General features: G+C 37.4%; 1 protein-coding gene and 1 long non-coding RNA gene across 2 annotated transcripts; one reads left to right on the plus strand and one right to left on the minus strand.

Moving 5' to 3' along the window:
* Nucleotides 1-1,685: 1,685 nt before the first annotated feature.
* On the minus strand, nt 1,686-18,821 carry LOC116220298 (foot protein 1 variant 1-like). The gene is made up of 29 exons (XM_031566183.2): nt 18,759-18,821; nt 12,636-12,689; nt 12,467-12,487; nt 11,267-11,293; nt 11,008-11,034; nt 10,850-10,876; nt 10,664-10,690; nt 10,502-10,510; nt 10,370-10,396; nt 10,028-10,054; nt 9,862-9,888; nt 9,435-9,464; nt 8,757-8,783; nt 8,596-8,622; nt 8,169-8,198; nt 7,491-7,517; nt 7,332-7,358; nt 6,905-6,934; nt 6,227-6,253; nt 6,066-6,092; nt 5,639-5,668; nt 4,961-4,987; nt 4,802-4,828; nt 4,375-4,404; nt 3,697-3,723; nt 3,538-3,564; nt 2,767-3,054; nt 2,552-2,677; nt 1,686-2,269 (listed from the first exon to the last, which is right to left on the minus strand). Exons 2-29 carry the CDS (start codon nt 12,682-12,684, stop codon nt 2,214-2,216), a joined length of 1,158 nt encoding a protein of 385 aa, XP_031422043.1. The 5' UTR covers nt 12,685-12,689; nt 18,759-18,821; the 3' UTR covers nt 1,686-2,213.
* On the plus strand, nt 14,611-15,684 carry LOC116220301. The gene is made up of 3 exons (XR_004163556.2): nt 14,611-14,650; nt 15,001-15,045; nt 15,180-15,684. It is a non-coding gene; the product is annotated as an uncharacterized LOC116220301 (long non-coding RNA).
* Nucleotides 18,822-20,991: the final 2,170 nt, after the last annotated feature.

Genomic DNA, 20,991 nt, shown 5'->3' on the forward strand with positions numbered 1-20,991 from the left:
CCTCTGGAATCAGATCAACATTCTGGAGACACATCGGCAACGTGGTTGCAGTTCCTGGGTTCTGTTTGTTGTCTCACTACCTCAGTGTTGCCATGCACCAAGACACCTACTTTGATTTGCCTTTAAAACCGATCTCCCAAAATCCATCATATAAGATGGATGTAAGATGTAGGATTGCTATCGCTGAAGGTTGTAGAAAATCTAGTCTCTGCTTTTGTTACTAGACAAGCGCTGGACAGGGGCCCTGGAAACCATAAAGTTGCAAGCTATAAAGATTTCTGGAATCTATCTGATTTTCCCTGTAGGTCAGAGCCTACACAGTGGCTCAGTTGCTTGCACTGCTTGCACTGCAGCCTCACAGCAAGAAGGTCATGGGTTCGATTCCCGCATTGGGCACTGTTGGCTCTGGGGGGCAGGTCCTCCCCTGACCTTCAGTGCTCAGGTGGGTTATCTCCCGGGCCTTTCTGTGTGGAGTTTGCATGTTCTCCCCGTGTTCACAAGGGGTTTCCTCCACATAGAACCCCAACACAAAAACATGCAAAAAGAACAGAAAAGATCGCTCTCCTGTGAGATTCCTCCTGACCAAGATTGGACTGAACACTTGGCCTGGTCCCCGTGTGCCGTAAAAGGCTGCCCACTGCTCCTGGAGCCCCTTGAGGAAGGACAAGGACTTCAGGATGGGTTAAAGGCAGAAGGAATATTTCACCGGCGACCTCATCAGCATGCGTGTGTGTGTCCTGTGTCGCCGCCAAATGCATGTGTGTGCTGTGTGACAATAAAACAGACTTTGACTTTGACACATCAGCCAACTGCCTGTTGCACAATACCAACATCTGAATAGCTTGACCGAGACAGATAAACGCACAAACACAATTACAGTCAGTAGGGTGTCGATTGGTTCCTGTGCCTCTTTAAAATCTCACCAGCCTGAACTTGGCCAAGGCATATCATGTCATATTGATCTGTACTCACTACTGGCTCTGTCTGTGGACTGTTACATGTACTGTATCTGTGTGGATGCCCATGGACTATGCCTTGGGAGACAAAGTATCGTAAAGTTAAGGTTCTCCTGTCCTACTTGAAGAACTAGGATAATAACCTGACTGGACTTGAAATAATGGTCTGAGGTCTCTCTGCATCTGTGCCCAGAATAAACCAATATCAACTTTGTGCAGATAGTCTGGTGAAGTACAGTCCACCAAACCTTCCCTCTAGAGGGAGCTGTATCTCCAACATGAATGCAATTCTCACACGTGATTTGTTTTTGGTCTGAGAAAGAAATGTGCAATCATATTTCCATATACATGAAAAACAAAACAAATTTCAGGGTGAATTGCCTTGTTGAAAAGGACTCTTCGGCTCAAAGAAAAATCTGTACGATAATTATCGAAAATGTATACACAAACTGTTATATGATTTTCGTAGCATCCAATGAAACCAAATGTAAATTACCAATGTAAATTTCATAAATCAATCAAATGATTTACATAGTCCTACTCCCAATAACCTTCATGGGATAATCTAGCCATCCAACCAGCCATAATATGTGAATATATGGGGGATCATATTCGCAATATCATCACATACTGACTATACCAAAAGGAGAAAGGGCTTATCATCCTTCTAAATGGTTTAGATGACAATGAAAGTGCACAAATGCAAAAATGATAGACTAAGAAGAATAATGAAGAATATATCTAAGTATTTATTTGACAAGCTGGAATTAATCAACACAAGACATTTAAAAGATGGAACTTATATTGTTATTATTGGGAGACACACCTGAATTATATCAAGCCAAATCCAAATCATGTAATGATTTATCAGCCATTTAAGTATTTTAAACTCTACTAAATAAACATAAGCATGTAAGCATGCATGCTGCATGTACATATATTCTGTCTTGACTGAAGAAAAGACTAATATTACATATATGCATACTTATTAGTCCAAAATGAAAGAAATTAAGCCATTTACTCATTGATGCTATAGCATAGCTGCATACAAAAATATCAAAGCCTACTAGCATGAGACATGCACCTGCACTGTGACTAACTGTTTGGATCTAATCCTGGCTCATATACTAGTCTTGGATAATAGGTCATTATACCGTTATGTCCTATGCCACTTAAAAACATGAATTTAAAGATCAAATATCTAAGCAGTTATAAACTATATGTCGCTGTGACTGAAAAAAGACTATGTTTAAAGAGTCAAACAGTCTTGGTGTCTTCTGAGACAGGGAATCTCTTGAAGGTCCGTTGTTTCACTGAAAAAAGACACAAACATGAATGAATTATGTAGCATTATTTACTGTTCCCTTCGAACATTATTAGCATCGTATTTGTGTATGAAAACAACAAGTGCACAATAACTTAAATCTAAGGCAATGAGTCACTCGTATGTGATTAAATTACTAATGGGTCATCCTGCAGGCCTCATGTTTTATAAAGTAGACTCTCGTGTGCTTGTGTATCAAATACACACAACAAAATATATTTGAAACAATGACACTTCTGATCACTGTGGCTCACGTACTGCAGTAACCTACCTTTCTGTATTTTCAACAGAGTCATCATCATCATCACCACCATCCCAGAAATCATGAGGATAAGCAGACAGCCCAGAGTTCCTGCGAATGCCTGGTAGGACAGAGACACTTCTGGTCCAGGGAAACCTGTGAATGGAGAGTGTTGTACACATTAATATGACTCAGTCTGTCTTTAGACTGATGGTAATGGGGCTTCTGCAGAGCGCTATACTCACCATGACTCTCAATATGCTTACTGAAGATGAACACATCGCTAAGGAGAGTCTTGCCGTCTAGTTTCTGAACACATGAGAAGGAAGCGGGTGAAGACACCGTGATCTTGAAGAGGTGTTCTGTTCCTCTGCTGAAGTCGGGGTAGTTCATTGTGAAGCTTTGCTCTTCCACCACCACCTTCAGCTGCAGTTGGCTTCCATGAACGGGAACGTGACATTGACAGGAAACTATGACGGCGTCCTCATAGTTGCTCACCAATCTGTACACTCTAATCAGTGGGTTTGGGAGATCTGAAATTCAAAACACAGCCCATCATATGACCAGCATGTTTTCATAAAAAAAATAATGGGATCAATAACATTTTTGTCCAGTCTGGTCACAACTTTCTTGGCTGAATAAAATGTATATAAAGAATGTAGACAAACGTCAACCTACTGGGTTGCATCCAGTACCATGCTGGAGCTAAATACTTTAAACATATTTAAACAGCCAACTGTGTACAAATGTGAGGTGCAGGATGTTGTCAAGTCATATCCTAGAGTTGAGAATAGTCAGTGTAGTTTGGGAGTTGAGATAAAGAATAGTAAAAATTCAGGTCATGATCAATCGATTTCAGCAATATTGTTTGTAAAATAAGTTTTAGAGGTGTATTCTTGGATGTGGAGAGACATGGACAAAACCCTGCTGTAATTTGCTGAAAGATCTCACAAATGTTTGGCCATACTGACTATATGAAGAGTCTGTATGAAGTATGTTGATCAACATAAACTTACTGGGTCTCATCCTGGGCCACCATGGATCTGAAATATAGAGAGAAATAACTCATCTGGAACTGTCCTGAAGTGAATGTTTTAAACATTTCATATATTATAACATTTAAAAAAGTGAATTGTGTAGAAATGTGAGATGAAGGCCATGTGAGAGTCACATACTTTGGGTTGCCCAATCATATCCTGAAGCTGAAATAAAGAACAATCAAAATTCACAAAACACTTTGAATTAAAATATCAAGTGATATCCATTCAATACAGTGTTCTAGATTATCAAGAACAATTGTACCATCAAAAAATAGCTCAAAAAATGAAAAGACACTTAAAATATATGAATAACAAAAAGGAACAAGTAAAAAGTGGTCCTACAAGTGTAATAGAATTTCAGAAATACATTTCAGACATATTTTTTGCATGATAAGTCTGAACATTATAGACCTGGAGAGAGTACGTTCATTAAGTCAAGCTCTGCGTATAGAACTTCAGACTTCACAGAGGACCTTGATGGTGCTTAATACTCGATCTACTAATAAATGCACGAATGGTGTCTTATGCTTGTACTTTAGTTAACAGTAGTTGAACAATCAATATTGAGCAATAAACCATAGGTTTATTTACTTTCTATTCCAAGATTGGCATAGACCATAGCATTGTTATGAATTGGGCTGTGCATTTTCCTGTTTTTAATTTTGTGGTTAACAGTGTATTTTAGAAAATGGAGTGGCATTAACAGGATCTTACATATGGTCCAAAAATTGGATTAGAAATCTAAAGTTACAAAGTTACATAGCCGGCGATTGCAGGTGTATGTGAAAAGTATGTTGATGACTTTCAACCTACTGGGTCTCATCCTGCGCCAGTATGAAGAAGCTGAGACACAGAGAGATGTTATTTCATTTCAGTTCTGCACTGAATATTTTTAAATGAAACAGTGAATGCCATGCAAATGTGAGATTCAAGTAATGTAAAAGAGTAATATACTTTAGGTGTTAACAGTGTAGTTTGGGAGTTGAGATAAAGAATAGTCAAAATTCAGAAAACGCTTTGGATTAAAATCCCTTTGTATACTATGTAATATAAGTATAATAGATTATGGTCAATAGATTTCAGCAATGTTGTTTGTAAAATAAGTGTTAGAGGTGTATTCTTGGATATGGAGAGACATGGACAAAACCCTGCTGTAATTTGCTGAAAGATCTCACAAATGTTTGGCCATACTGACTATATGAAGAGTCTGTATGAAGTATGTTGATCAACATATACTTACTGGGTCTCATCCTGGGCCACCGTGGATCTGAAATATAGAGAGAAATAACTCATCTGGAACCGTCGTGGAGTGAATGTTTTAAATATTTTATATATTATAACATTTTAAAAAGTGAATTGTGTAGAAATGTGAGATGAAGGCCATGTGAGAGTCACATACTTTGGGTTGCCCAATCATATCCTGAAGCTGAAATAAAGAACAATCAAAATTCACAAAACACTTTGAATTAAAATATCAAGTGATATCCATTCAATACAGTGTTCTAGATTATCAAGAACAATTGTACCATCAAAAAATAGCTCAAAAAATGAAAGGACACTTAAAATATATGATTAACAAAAAGGAACAAGTAAAAAGTGGTCCTACAAGTGTAATAGAATTTCAGAAATACATTTCAGACATGTTTTTTGCATGATAAGTCTTAACATTATAGACCTGGACAGAGTACGTTCATTAAGTCAAGCTCTGCGTATAGAACTTCAGACTTCACAGAGAACCTTTATGGTGCTTAATACTCTATATACTAATAAGTGCATGAATGGTATCTTATGCTTGTACTTTAGTTAACAGTAGTGGAACAATCAATATTGAGGAATAAACCATAGGTTTATTTACTTTTTATTCCAAGATTGGCATGGACCATAGCATTGTTATGAATTGGGACGTGCATTGTCCTGTTTTTAATTATATGGTTAACGGTGTATTTCAGAAAAAGGAGTGGCATTAACAGGATCTTACATATGGTCCAAAAATTGGATTAAAAATCTAAAGTTACAAAGTTACATAGCCGGCGATTGCAGGTGTATGTGAAAAGTATGTTGATGACTTTCAACCTACTGGGTCTCATCCTGCGCCAGTATGAAGAAGCTGAGACGCAGAGAGATGTTATTTCAGTTCAGTTCTGCACTGAATATTTTTAAATGAAACAGTGAATGCCATGCAAATGTGAGATATAAGTAATGTAAAAGAGTAATATACTTTAGGTGTTAACAGTGTAGTTTGGGAGTTGAGATAAAGAATAGTCAAAATTCAGAAAACACTTTGGATTAAAATCCTTTTGCATACTATGTAATATAAGTATAATAGATTATGGTCAATAGATTTCAGCAATTTTGTTTGTAAAATAAGTTTTAGAGGTGTATTCTTGGATGCGGAGAGACATGGACAAAACCCTGCTGTAATTTGCTGAAAGATCTCACAAATGTTTGGCCATACTGACTATATGAAGAGTCTGTATGAAGTATGTTGATCAGCATAAACTTACTGGGTCTCATCCTGGGCCACCGTGGATCTGAAATATAGAGAGAAATAACTCATCTGGAACCGTCCTGAACTGAATGTTTTAAACATTTCATATGTTATAACATATTTTGAAAAGTGAATTGTGTAGAAATGTGAGATGAAGGCCATGTGAGAGTCACATACTTTGGGTTGCCCAATCATATCCTGAAGCTGAAATAAAGAACAATCAAAATTCACAAAACACTTTGAATTAAAATATCAAGTGATATCCATTCAATACAGTGTTCTAGATTATCAAGAACAATTGTACCATCAAAAAATAGCTCAAAAAATGAAAAGACACTTAAAATATATGAATAACAAAAAGGAACAAGTAAAAAGTGGTCCTACAAGTGTAATAGAATTTCAGAAATACATTTCAGACATATTTTTTGCATGATAAGTCTGAACATTATAGACCTGGAGAGAGTACGTTCATTAAGTCAAGCTCTGCGTATAGAACTTCAGACTTCACAGAGGACCTTGATGGTGCTTAATACTCGATCTACTAATAAATGCACGAATGGTGTCTTATGCTTGTACTTTAGTTAACAGTAGTTGAACAATCAATATTGAGCAATAAACCATAGGTTTATTTACTTTCTATTCCAAGATTGGCATAGACCATAGCATTGTTATGAATTGGGCTGTGCATTTTCCTGTTTTTAATTTTGTGGTTAACAGTGTATTTTAGAAAATGGAGTGGCATTAACAGGATCTTACATATGGTCCAAAAATTGGATTAGAAATCTAAAGTTACAAAGTTACATAGCCGGCGATTGCAGGTGTATGTGAAAAGTATGTTGATGACTTTCAACCTACTGGGTCTCATCCTGCGCCAGTATGAAGAAGCTGAGACACAGAGAGATGTTATTTCATTTCAGTTCTGCACTGAATATTTTTAAATGAAACAGTGAATGCCATGCAAATGTGAGATTCAAGTAATGTAAAAGAGTAATATACTTTAGGTGTTAACAGTGTAGTTTGGGAGTTGAGATAAAGAATAGTCAAAATTCAGAAAACGCTTTGGATTAAAATCCCTTTGTATACTATGTAATATAAGTATAATAGATTATGGTCAATAGATTTCAGCAATGTTGTTTGTAAAATAAGTGTTAGAGGTGTATTCTTGGATATGGAGAGACATGGACAAAACCCTGCTGTAATTTGCTGAAAGATCTCACAAATGTTTGGCCATACTGACTATATGAAGAGTCTGTATGAAGTATGTTGATCAACATATACTTACTGGGTCTCATCCTGGGCCACCGTGGATCTGAAATATAGAGAGAAATAACTCATCTGGAACCGTCGTGGAGTGAATGTTTTAAATATTTTATATATTATAACATTTTAAAAAGTGAATTGTGTAGAAATGTGAGATGAAGGCCATGTGAGAGTCACATACTTTGGGTTGCCCAATCATATCCTGAAGCTGAAATAAAGAACAATCAAAATTCACAAAACACTTTGAATTAAAATATCAAGTGATATCCATTCAATACAGTGTTCTAGATTATCAAGAACAATTGTACCATCAAAAAATAGCTCAAAAAATGAAAGGACACTTAAAATATATGATTAACAAAAAGGAACAAGTAAAAAGTGGTCCTACAAGTGTAATAGAATTTCAGAAATACATTTCAGACATGTTTTTTGCATGATAAGTCTTAACATTATAGACCTGGACAGAGTACGTTCATTAAGTCAAGCTCTGCGTATAGAACTTCAGACTTCACAGAGAACCTTTATGGTGCTTAATACTCTATATACTAATAAGTGCATGAATGGTATCTTATGCTTGTACTTTAGTTAACAGTAGTGGAACAATCAATATTGAGGAATAAACCATAGGTTTATTTACTTTTTATTCCAAGATTGGCATGGACCATAGCATTGTTATGAATTGGGACGTGCATTGTCCTGTTTTTAATTATATGGTTAACGGTGTATTTCAGAAAAAGGAGTGGCATTAACAGGATCTTACATATGGTCCAAAAATTGGATTAAAAATCTAAAGTTACAAAGTTACATAGCCGGCGATTGCAGGTGTATGTGAAAAGTATGTTGATGACTTTCAACCTACTGGGTCTCATCCTGCGCCAGTATGAAGAAGCTGAGACGCAGAGAGATGTTATTTCAGTTCAGTTCTGCACTGAATATTTTTAAATGAAACAGTGAATGCCATGCAAATGTGAGATATAAGTAATGTAAAAGAGTAATATACTTTAGGTGTTAACAGTGTAGTTTGGGAGTTGAGATAAAGAATAGTCAAAATTCAGAAAACACTTTGGATTAAAATCCTTTTGCATACTATGTAATATAAGTATAATAGATTATGGTCAATAGATTTCAGCAATTTTGTTTGTAAAATAAGTTTTAGAGGTGTATTCTTGGATGCGGAGAGACATGGACAAAACCCTGCTGTAATTTGCTGAAAGATCTCACAAATGTTTGGCCATACTGACTATATGAAGAGTCTGTAAGAAGTATGTTGATCAGCATAAACTTACTGGGTCTCATCCTGGGCCACCGTGGATCTGAAATATAGAGAGAAATAACTCATCTGGAACCGTCCTGAACTGAATGTTTTAAACATTTCATATGTTATAACATATTTTGAAAAGTGAATTGTGTAGAAATGTGGGATGAAGGCCATGTGAGAGTCACATACTTTGGGTTGCCCAATCATATCCTGAAGCTGAAATGAAGAACAATCAAAATTCACAAAACACTTTGAATTAAAATATCAAGTGATATCCATTCAATACAGTGTTCTAGATTATCAAGAACAATTGTACCATCAAAAAATAGCTCAAAAAATGAAAAGACACTTAAAATATATGATTAACAAAAAGGAACAAGTAAAAAGTGGTCCTACAAGTGTAATAGAATTTCAGAAATACATTTCAGACATATTTTTTGCATGATAAGTCTGAACATTATAGACCTGGACAGAGTACGTTCATTAAGTCAAGCTCTGCGTATAGAACTTCAGACTTCACAGAGAACCTTGATGGTGCTTAATACTCTATATACTAATAAGTGCACGAATGGTATCTTATAATTGTACTTTAGTTAACAGTAGTGGAACAATCAATATTGAGCAATAAACCATAGGTTTATTTACTTTCTATTCCAAGATTGGCATGGACCATAGCATTGTTATGAATTGGGCTGTGCATTTTCCTGTTTTTAATTATATGGTTAATGGTGTATTTTAGAAAATTGAGTGGCATTAAAAGGATCTTACATATGGTCCAAAAATTGGATTAGAAATCTAAAGTTACAAAGTTACATAGCCGGCGATTGCAGGTGTATGTGAAAAGTATGTTGATGACTTTCAACCTACTGGGTCTCATCCTGCGCCAGTATGAAGAAGCTGAAACACAGAGAGATGTTATTTCATTTCAGTTCTGCACTGAAAATTTTTAAATGAAACAGTGAATGCCATGCAAATGTGAGATTCAAGTAATGTAATGGAGTAATATACTTTAGGTGTTAACAGTGTAGTTTGGGAGTTGAGATAAAGAATAGTCAAAATTCACAAAACACTTTGGATTAAAATCCTTTTGCATACTATGTAATATAAGTATAATAGATTATGGTCAATAGATTTCAGCAATGTTGTTTGTAAAATAAGTGTTAGAGGTGTATTCTTGGATTTGGAGAGACATGGACAAAACCCTGCTGTAATTTGCTGAAAGATCTCACAAATGTTTGGCCATACTGACTATATGAAGAGTCTGTATGAAGTATGTTGATCAACATAAACTTACTGGGTCTCATCCTGGGCCACCGTGGATCTGAAATATAGAGAGAAATAACTTCATCTGGAACTGTCCCGGGCTGAATATTTCAAACATTGAATATATTTTAAACAGATTTTGAAAAAGTGAATTGTGTAGAAATGTGAAATGCAGGCGATTTGATGGGGTCACATACTTGGGGTGACCCAGTCATATCCTGGAGCTGAGAGAAAGAACAGTCATGACAGAGTCTCACAAATGGTTAAAACATTGTGTGAAAAATAGCCTTTCAATAAAAAAGTAAAGTACTGAGGAAATGTGATATGGAGGTGATATGTTGGAGTATGGATATGTTGGATATGTTTAGATTATTCTTTACAGAAACACTACATGATAGACGCAATATGGAGGTGAGATAAAGAACGATGAAAATGCACTCAACATTTTGGATTTATATTTCATCTATTAAAAAAAAAATGGTTTAGATTTTTTGTCCATATTGGCTATATAAAGAGTATGCTGATGGACATAAACCTACTGGGTTGCATCCAGTGCCTCCATGGACCTAAATAGAGAAATAATTACATTTTGAATAACTCTAGGCTGAATATTTTAAATATTTGATTGGGTATAAATGTGAGAAGCAGGTGATGTGATGCGAGTTACATACGTGAGGTTCCTGGATTTGAGATAAATAACAGTCAGGACATGCACAGAGTTTCACAAATTGTTAAAACATTGAATTAAAAATAAAACAAAATCAATATAAATATAAATGTGTCCATACTGGCTATTTAAAGAGTATAAAGTATGTTGTTAAACATCAACCTACTGCCTCTCATCCATTGTTGCCGTGGAGCTGAAATATAAGGAGAATTATCAGTAAAAAAGTGTATTCTTAGATATGGAGAGACATGGACAAAACCCTGCTGTAATTTGCTGAAGGATTTAACAAATATTTGGCCATACTGACTGTATGAAGAGTCTGTATGAAGTATGTTGGTCAACATAAACTTACTGGGTCTCATCCAGTGCTGCTGTGGATCTGAAATAAAGAGAGAAATTACTTCATCTGGAACTGTCCCGGGCCGAATATTTCAAACATTTTATATATTTTAAACACATTTTAAAAAGTGTAGAAATGTGAGCTGCAGGCGATTTGATGGAGTCACATACTTGGGGTGACCCAGTCATATCCTGGAGCTGAGAGAAAGAACAGTCATGACAGAGTCTCACGAATAGTTTTAAAACATTGTGTGCAAAATAAAACATTTCAATGAAAAAGTAAAGTACTGAGGAAATGTGAAATATAGAAAGAATGAACTTCATCTGGAACCGTCCTGGGGTGAATGTTTCAAACATTTCATATATCATCATAACATTTAAAAATATTAATTGTGTACAAATGTGAGATAAAGGCCATGTGATCACATACTTGGGGTTGCCCAAGCATATCCTGAAGCTGAAATAAAGAACAATCAAAATTCACAAAACACTCAGAGAATGGACTCTTCCTCTTATAGCTAGTGCATGGGTCTAGTTGGTGTTGTGTGAGGTGGGGCCATAAAGCATTACATTGTTCTCTCCAGAGGTCTAGCGCCCTGTACCCCAAAGTTACATAGTGCAATACCAGGCGTGTTGTGGCAGATGCCATTCTTGTTACTTTAAAGAACCTTAATAATGCAATTTAATAAAATAATATGTGACACTAGCTTGCCATATGATAGAGCTATATACCATAATTTATAGATACTGTAATTGATAATATTACATCATTTTAACATCAGAGTTTAGAATAAGATCTATTTTTGAGGAATGCATGACCACATTCAAAGAGAATATTTTTTTTTAAATAGCAATGTAGGGCGCATAAAAACATATTCTTACTACAGTTGTGAACATATCCATAGTTGTTATGGGCTCAATGCTAAGGACCTGAGGAATTCTGTGATGTTCTCATAGACATGCTGAAGTGAAGGCATCTATCTACTGGTAATAAAAGTGAACTTTTAGAGGTATTAAAGGAATATAACAATACAAATGCATTACAGTTGCATACGTTCTTTACTTTTTTTTTAATAACTTGCACTACTACGTTGAGTTCTCGCTTGTGATATGCAAAAGGCCTTGCTTGCCCCGGAGTTGTACAGCTCCTTACTCCTTAATATGTAGAGCTGGTGTTGGAGTCCGGTGGTGAGTGTCTGTTCAGCATACACTAGCAACAGTTTTTGCGGGGCAGCACTTACGTACAGTAGGCTACTGTATATTTTCACCACCAAGTTTGTCTCACTGCATCCAATTTAGTGTATTTACACCAATATGACTTAATTGCAGCATTAAACACCAAAAACTGCACAGGTAGAGCTAATATCTAACTAATCTTTTGCCATCATAATTGCAGATGTAATGCAGTAAATGCTGTTCTTACACGTCCACAGAGTGTCGATCGATGTAGTGAACAGCCGGGACAGACAGGGGGAATACCAGGTTTAATTTATTCACATGACCATGTATCATCAAAATGGATTTAGGAACTACCAGTCTACAAAACCTACCTTGAAAACGATATGAATCTGCATAATGTCACTTTGATGTAAAAATGGTCATGACCTATAACATGAAGACATAGGCTTACCTTTAGACCAATGCTGGCAGTCTGGACAGGGAATGAACATAAAGAAAGGTTAAGAATAGCAAATCACTCTTAATGTCATGGTCACACTACTTAAAGTAAAGAATCTACAATGGAACTCTTAACTCTAAAATGCCACATAATTCAGCAAATGATTTTAATTAGTATCCACCTGATTCTGCCCAAAGCAGCAACAGTAAACAGACAGAAAAAGTCTGCATCCTCTCTGTGGGAAAATATCAAATGCTTAATCCTCGTTCTCTCACATATGTTCAGAGTACTTCCTCTTTCAATTCTCTCTTGTACTTTTTGTGTGTTTTTTTCCCTCTTGTCAATCAGTATGATATTTTTCTATTGTTCTATGTACCTTTATCTCCGGTCTCTTGCCTCAGTGTTCTGGGTCTATGTAAATAATACCTGCCCGTGCGAATACACAATGGGGTATGTGTGAGGTGGTATCTCTTAAATATTAGACATGTAACAGGATCGACTTTTGTGTTAGTGCAAAGTCCATATTGGGTTAGACTTTATGGCTGCAGCTTCCCGTACACCGTAGGAGCGAATTTGCCTAAGGAGTCAGCACACTCAAAAGGGCAGACTTGCCTATTATTTTGCTTGTGATTTCCTTACCTATTTGATATTATTTTATGAATTCAAGTTGAATAAGCCTTTTGCTTTGTTGCCTTTTGCTTTGTCTTGCTTGTTTATTTATTTTAATGTTTTTCTTAGTTCCAGGCTGGTCAACCTGTGCTTTAACTCTCACACCAACTGTCTTTTATTTTCCAGCTATAATAAAGTAAACTATTAACATTTGGCTCTTTGACTCTTTCCTCAGTGTGATCTGAGGTACAGTGAAGGTAGTTTTTCTTATGTTAGCTATGCCTTTAGTTCTGCGTTTGTGAGTAGGTTCAACTGAAGACTCCCTATTGAGCTGACACATTGTTATGTCAAAGTATTGTGCAAATTAGATTAGATTAAAGTTTATTGTCATTGCACAGAGTACAAGTACTGAGGCAACAAAATGCAGTGTACTGAGGCAACGAAATGCAGTTGTTCTCTAGTTGTACATAGTCTTTAAACCGGCATCAAATGAATAGTGTTAAATAGCAGTGAGACAGCTGTGTAGTCTGTGAAGGTTTCTTTCAAAAAATCTACTTGGCTTTAGTGTCACATGGCATGTGACTCCATCCCAGACCACTGCTGAACAAGGAAGTGTTATATTGTGGTTTAACACAGTGCCCTAAATGCTTACTTCTGCTAATTCATTTTCACTTCTCATTTCAGCTTTGGGCAATACAGACACTTACTGTGCTAACAAGAAAACCATCCCCATGCCTTTATGGTGAGAAATTGTTCATAAAGTGTATGCATCACATAATCTCAAAGGTTTTTTGTCATTTTGTGTAAAAACGTGTGTGTGTGTATGCATGAGATCCCAGATAATGATAATATAATATACCGACATCCTACCATCAGACCGCTGTGTGCTTTAATAAATCATGCATTTGCAACTAACTTCAGAGCTAAAGTAGAGTTGTGTTATAATATAGAATAACAGCAGTGTTTTCACATGAAATTGGTCAAAACACGACAAACTTTTGCTCTGATCATGTTGCGCCTTCAGCAAGTAAAATAGGAAAAGAAACTTTACCACAATTTCCTGTGCCAAACCTCTGTCTCAAAGTGTTCCTTATTCTCAAGAACATTCCGTGTTCCTTACTTCTGTCTGAACAGACAATCAAATTATAGAAATTACAGAAAATGATTGCAAGTAGAGGTTTTACAATTGTTTTGATATTGTCTACAACAAGTAAGTACTGATTTAATGATCTATAAACACTATCTTAAATTATACTATCAACATGCCCTACTGTCACAAATATCACATAGAACATCTGTAGTACCAGTTTAGTCTTTGTAGCTTCAAAAGTAAATGTACACAATAAGATGCATTTACAATAAAATATACTTGCATGTATGCTCACTCTCTCTCTCTTATATATATTAGGGCTGTCAATCGATTAAAAAAAATTAATTAATCGCACATTTTGAAATTAATTAATGTTGTTTAACACTGTTGTTTAATTGTTGTTTAATTGTATTTTTTTTTAAAACACAATGGTGCCCCTCGACGGTAAATCGATCATCTAACCTGGGACTGCTTTCTGTCGGGTGCTTTGCATTAAGGTGATAACTTAAAGGCGAGCTGCTTCTGTGATAGCTTAATTCAGCTTGACAAATGCTATACAACTTTTGTTGATTGTTCCGTCATTTTGGCTCTTAAACAGAGACTTTCCGCCCAACAATCCCTCAGCTCTCTCTATCTTCAACTACCGCAGTGGTTCTCAAACTTTTTCTGTCATTCCCCACTTTGATTAAGGGGGGCTTTTCAAGCTCCACCTGTCCCTCATCGCTCCCATAAAATGGTAGGCCAAGCTTCAAAGAAAAGAGAGGAACAGATCATAAACATAACAAAATACACAGATACAGCGAAAGATCAAAACCAAGTTAGGAAGAACCTCTTCTTTCCATTTCAGCTTCTACTCCAACCTCAAATGAAGACCTCTCGGTGGAGTATGCAGGTCTGTTGTTGGATAATTACCTGCATCTGATTCACATCATAAATTAGTAATATTCAAATTGTAATGCTCAATTTTTTTTTTATTTGTTAATGTTAATTTGTTAAGTTTGGAAGAACCTCTTCTTTCCATTTCAGCTTCTATTTGTCAGGCTTTTCTCGGGGATTGCACCCGAGATGCTGGATGTGGGGAACCAGCGCTTAGCCCAGTGTGCTAATGAGAGGACCCAATGGCAGGATGATGTTCTCAATGGTTCTTTTATTGAGAAACAAGGATGCTTCAACAGCGAGAAACAAACACACAGAAGATAATCCAAACTCAGGAGATAATCCAAAAGCACAGAGGATATGAACAGGGCAAAAGGCCATAAACTAAACAAGATACAAAATGTAGCTTTCACAATAGCTACCTGATGAAGGCTTTAAGAAGCCGAAAGCGGTTAGGGACCGCAACGAGAGACAGAAGCGGTGTGAGAACCGCAACAAGACACCAACCGGAACTAGCTAAGACTAGCGGCACCTGAGTGCGTGCGATGGCTGCGTGTCCTTGAGGAAAGACTTCTAACGACCCGATCAGGGCCACAGAGATTAGCCAGGTATTTATACCCTGGCTAATAGAGGGAAGTGACAATCACAAAAACGCAAGACAGGTGAGAGCACACAATGGGGAACAGGTGAGAACACAAATCACAATGGGGAACAGGTGAGGGCACACAAAGACAACAAAGGCACATGTGGACACAAATTAGTTCATGATGTCCCTTGGCCACCAGAGGCCGCCAATGTGCCAAATGGTTGCCCGAAGTCGTGACACTACTCCAACCTCATATGAAGACTTATCAGTGGATGACTACTATGAGTTTTTAAGGTCTGTTGTTGCATAATTTCAACTAATAAGTTGATAGTGAATTAAGGGCCCTTTCTGAGTTTTTTCATTAAACACTCGTTTTGCTGTTGTTTTAGTTTTTTAGAATACAACCATCTATTTAATGACTTGACAGAACCAAGTAAGTACCTGTATCTGATTCACAGCACAAATTAGCAATATTCAAATTGTAAGGCTCAAGGCCCGTTTGTTTTTTTTTGTTTCTGAAATATACTTATATTAGTGGATCCAGTGGAGCATTTACATATTTGAATGACACTATTGCAAAGATCTTCCCTAAATTCTATGAGATGTTTTTTTTTGCTTTTTATTGTATATATATCGTTTAAACTGAAAATGTCATAGCACTTTCCTTGTGCATTTCAGCCTTTTCAAATCCCCATGTCAGACTGGCCAGATGGATGGACAGTGATGACAATTTCATCGTTGGATGTGTCCATGAGAGTCACCTAGAAGGCTGGATCTTCTTGAGTGTAATAGGAGGAACAAACGTCACTGTACTTGACCCAAATGTCACCACAGCAGCGTGATCCTTCTTTGATATTACTATGACGCCACCTGTCTCTATCACCTGTGTACTTGAACTGCATGGGGAAAACCTAACTAGTGAAAAGTTCACACTCCCCCATTATGGTGAGTCATGGTATACTATGACATATACAGTGAAACACAACCAGTGCTTTTTGGCAGACATGTGAGGGGTGTATATGGGATGGATTCAGCCTTGGCACTGATAGCAGGGAGAGGTTGAGATATTTGTATGTCCTCGTGAGAAGGTGAAATCCCTCCCCCTTCTCACCATGGCCCAAAAGGGGAGAAGGACTTGGACTCCCCCACCACAATGGTTGTGTCCGGGTTCCCCCGTATCAGTGGAGGGGTCCAATTAATCTAATTGGACCAATTTAGCCCCTTGGCGGCCTGATTTAAGGTGTGCCTCATTGATTAGTGAGGGGGGACATATTGGACATGCATGAGAGCATAGACCAAAGTACAGAGACAAAAACTTGTGAGATTCGTGACCACAGATTTGTGCTCTATGTTTTTTTTTTTTTATGTTTTGTTCGTTTTGTAAATATCTGTTTTGGGGTGGATGTCGCATCCCCCATATAAATAAATAGTTATATTTTTGTAAGAAAGCGACCATCTCTGTGCCGTGTTTTTTTCCCTCTGCAATGCCCATTCCAACAAGCATACATCCCAAATCATGGGGTGGCCGACTCTGGCCATTTTCACAGTCCTTATAGATTTTGGATTCAGCACTGATTGATGGCTTTGATATTTCAACTCTTCCATTCATTTCAATTCTCTATTCACAGATTCATAGCCAGGATTCCATTTGCAGGATTCATGGGCCTTTTTCTCATTGCCATGACCTTGGTGGTGATCGTGCTAACCTTGAGAGGAAAACAAGCAGGTAAATGACCACAGGATGTAGTACTTTATTTGTACTACAATATCACTTTGGACCAAGAAATTTGGTAGTTAATAACCCTAGGTAATTCACTGTGTTTGAGTCATTGTGTTTGTTTGTTATTTACAACGTTTTCAGGAAGTGCCCTTTTAAAGGTCATATGTGATCACTTGACACAATATCACAAATCACTTGAATGGAAACTGTAAAATGGTGTTTTTTTTGTTCCTGTTTAGCTGACATCATAAACTGGAATTTTACTGTGATAATAATTATTTCATGTTTGTGTTTGTTTTGACCAGGCCCAGACAAGACCACCTATGAGGAAAGTAGCACCGTGTAATCTTTTATACGCAAATGTTCTGTTCACGATGTCCACATAAATGCTTACTCGTGCGTTTCTTCTAGTATCTTCTATTTCTTCTTCTTGATACAACCAGTGTATTGTTCATGACCACAACATACCTTAGTCTTTTGGATTGTCTGCATATAGCAAATGTATTGCTTACATGATGGTTAAGAATGCATATGGATGTTCAGCTGATGTGCCAACTACTGACTGGTGTAATTTGATCAAAATGTATTTGACCTCTTCCATTTACATGACATTGTGCTATTGTTGTCTGATAATTCTCTCTCATTTGACAATAAAATACTTTTACCTTTGGTTTGAGTGCTTGAGACAAAATAATTCTAGTCTTCTTTCTTTATCTTTAATTCCATCATGCTGAAGCAGACAGTTAGCAAGACATATGTTCAGCTGTGTCACTAGCTGTTTATACTATTTCGTAGTCTTTGTTTTAATTGGGAATGTTATTTGACAATCTTAATAATAAATTCTAGTCATTCTAATTTTTGGTGGTGGGGTTAAAAAAAGGAAGGGCTGTGGTTATCAGTAGGGAAGAAAACTGTGACGTGAAACAAAGAATGTAGAAACACATCGTAGAAGAAAAGAGGGGAACAGATAATGAACATAACAAAATGCACAGTTACATTGAAAGACCAAAACCAAGTTTGGAAGAACCTCTTCTTTCTATTTCAGCTTTAACTCTAACAACTATGATCCTTGTGAACCTCCCAAATCATAGCCCTTCCCATGAACGCTGGAAATATGTAATGGCGGTAAGAACTCTTTCCACATTGCTTTTTGAACAAAAACGGGATGGACACAGTCATTCATTTTAACATGTTGCATGCGAAGATAACTTTAGGAGTTACGGGAGTGCCTGAGCAGAGACTGTGCCATAACTACTGCCTTTATATTTTCACTCATCCAGCAGAATCTGAGCCTGAAGGCGTCAAAATTTGGTATTTATATTACAATTCCATGCAAACTATTTACAACTATGCACTACACTAGAAAAAAAGAATAGGTTGGAAAAAATCTTAAACCTATGTAGTTTATGTAATTGAAACCTACCTTTGGAAAATAGCTTGCAGCTGGAAGGTTCAGAATACTGGTGTGAAGTGGTGAAGAATGTTAAGACCAGAGCCCAGCGAAAAGCCTTAGGAAAAATGTAAACAATCAAACTGACGCGCTGTTTATGAAACGTATCCTGTTGTTGCGTGTTACTGTCAACGACCGCATTTCTTGTAAAACATGTGCACATACACAAAATTAAAATGGTACAAATTGTAACACTAATAATGTCCACAAACAGTTACAGGTCACGTTCTTCATCGAACAAATTCTGGAAATTTTAAGAACTCTTTCCACGTTGCTTTTTGAACAAAAACGGTACGGACACAGTCTTTAATTTTAACATGTTGCATGCAAAGCTAACCTCATAATACACGATTTGTCAGAACTATTGTACAATAAAACGAGGATTTCCAACAACGGCAAATTAATGAGTGAGTGAAATGTTTGACTCTGTTTCAGCAATATGTGTGCTCCCATATGCTTCTAAACACGCCAACCAAGATACACCAGTTAAGATTGTTATTTGATGATGTACAATAATGGATATAGAAGTCACCGTTGCTGGTTAAAAGCACAACAAAAGTCTGAAGCTGGGGCACGCTCGCACACCATGAGGGGGGAAGAAATGAAAAAGGGGGGAAGAAGAAAAGAGAGGAAAAAAGAGAGAAAAAAGGGAAAAGGAGAGAAAAAAAGAAGGAAGGGAATTTGTATGGCCTAATCCTCCATGACTAAAGTTTTTATTTTTAAAACATTAAACTTAAACTATATGCATTACTATGAGAGCAGAGGTTTCAGGTTCGAGTCCCACCGTTGGCAGAAATTGAGGTTTGCATTATTTCATGCAAAGCTCATTTTCATTATTGGAAATCACAATTTGTTTGCATATTACCTTTTATTAACTTCATATTAGTGAGATATGGATAATTATACATTGAATGTTTCAATACATATATGCATTTATGAGAGAAGAGTTAACCCCAAAGTTCTCGGTACGAGTCCCACCGTTGGCAGAAATTTAGGTGTGCCTTATTTACTGCAAAGTTCAATTTTATTACTGGAAATCACAATTTGTTTGCATATTACTTTTAATTTACCTTATATTAGTGCGATATTTATAAATCTACATTGAATATTTCAATGCAAGTTCATGTACAGTTATGTGTGAGGTACTTTAATTGTTTCACAAAATATTTGTGTTCCAGTTAATACATCCTTCTATTCACAAAACACAAAAGAACAAAGGAAACATATAAATCTTTGTTGTAAACAAACTTTTATTTGCAATAACAAATTCAACAACAACAACTATAGCATAATATATACAATATAATAATATATATCAGAAAACATATACAGAACTATATACAGAAAGTGTGAAACTGGGAGGGGAAGGGGTTGAGGGGCACTAAGCCAGTGTCCATGCCTCTGGGAGGGGGGGAACAATTTATTCATTTATTGTTCATGCATTTTTTTATATCCTCCAACCACTGCTCCTCGGGAACAGCCTCTACCGAGGGGCAGTATATAATGCCCTTGTACTGGCTGTGTCCAGTCTCCGCTGTCCTGAACTGCCCGCATTTCTTGCACGTGTTGCGCAGAACACTGCAGGTCCGTTTTCGGACTGGAGCAGGAGCGGCAGAGGAGAGGCTGGCACCCAGAGCCTGGGGAGCAGCACCCAGCACAGGCCCCTGTGAGGTCACTGGACCCAGCATGAACAGCTGAGGGCCCGAGGGTGGAGCAGGGAATAGTTCTCGCTGGGGGCACGAGTTCACAGCCGTCGGTGCGATAGCGGACGATACCTTCCTCTTCACCTGTGCTTGGCCCACGGTGCTGCCAGCCCGGGGGTACTGGTGAACTGGGCCTGGTTGGGGGGGGGGGGGGGGGGGGGCAGATGGTGGGCACACATTAGCAGGGAGGAGAGGGTGAGTCGCCACAGACAAGTGGCTGGGCATGTCCAGTCCTTGCACCACCACGTTGCCCTGCCTCTGCACCCTCTTGTTGTGCCACTGTACCAGGTTGGGTGGTGTGGCTCACGTCTACCAGCTGCAGGGTGGTCTGCTGCAGCCCCATTGTCTAGAATGAGCCGCCTGATCCTCCTGTAGTCATTCAGGATGAGATCCCATCTGGACAGAGAGAGAGAACACAGCAGCCCGTGAGAAAAGACAAAAACATGAGTGTGAATATGTATGACAGGGCACAGAGGGAAAGTAGTAAGACAATAAATGTTCCT

This window comes from Clupea harengus, chromosome 4, assembly GCF_900700415.2.
Source record: "Clupea harengus chromosome 4, Ch_v2.0.2, whole genome shotgun sequence".
NCBI lineage: Eukaryota > Metazoa > Chordata > Actinopteri > Clupeiformes > Clupeidae > Clupea > Clupea harengus.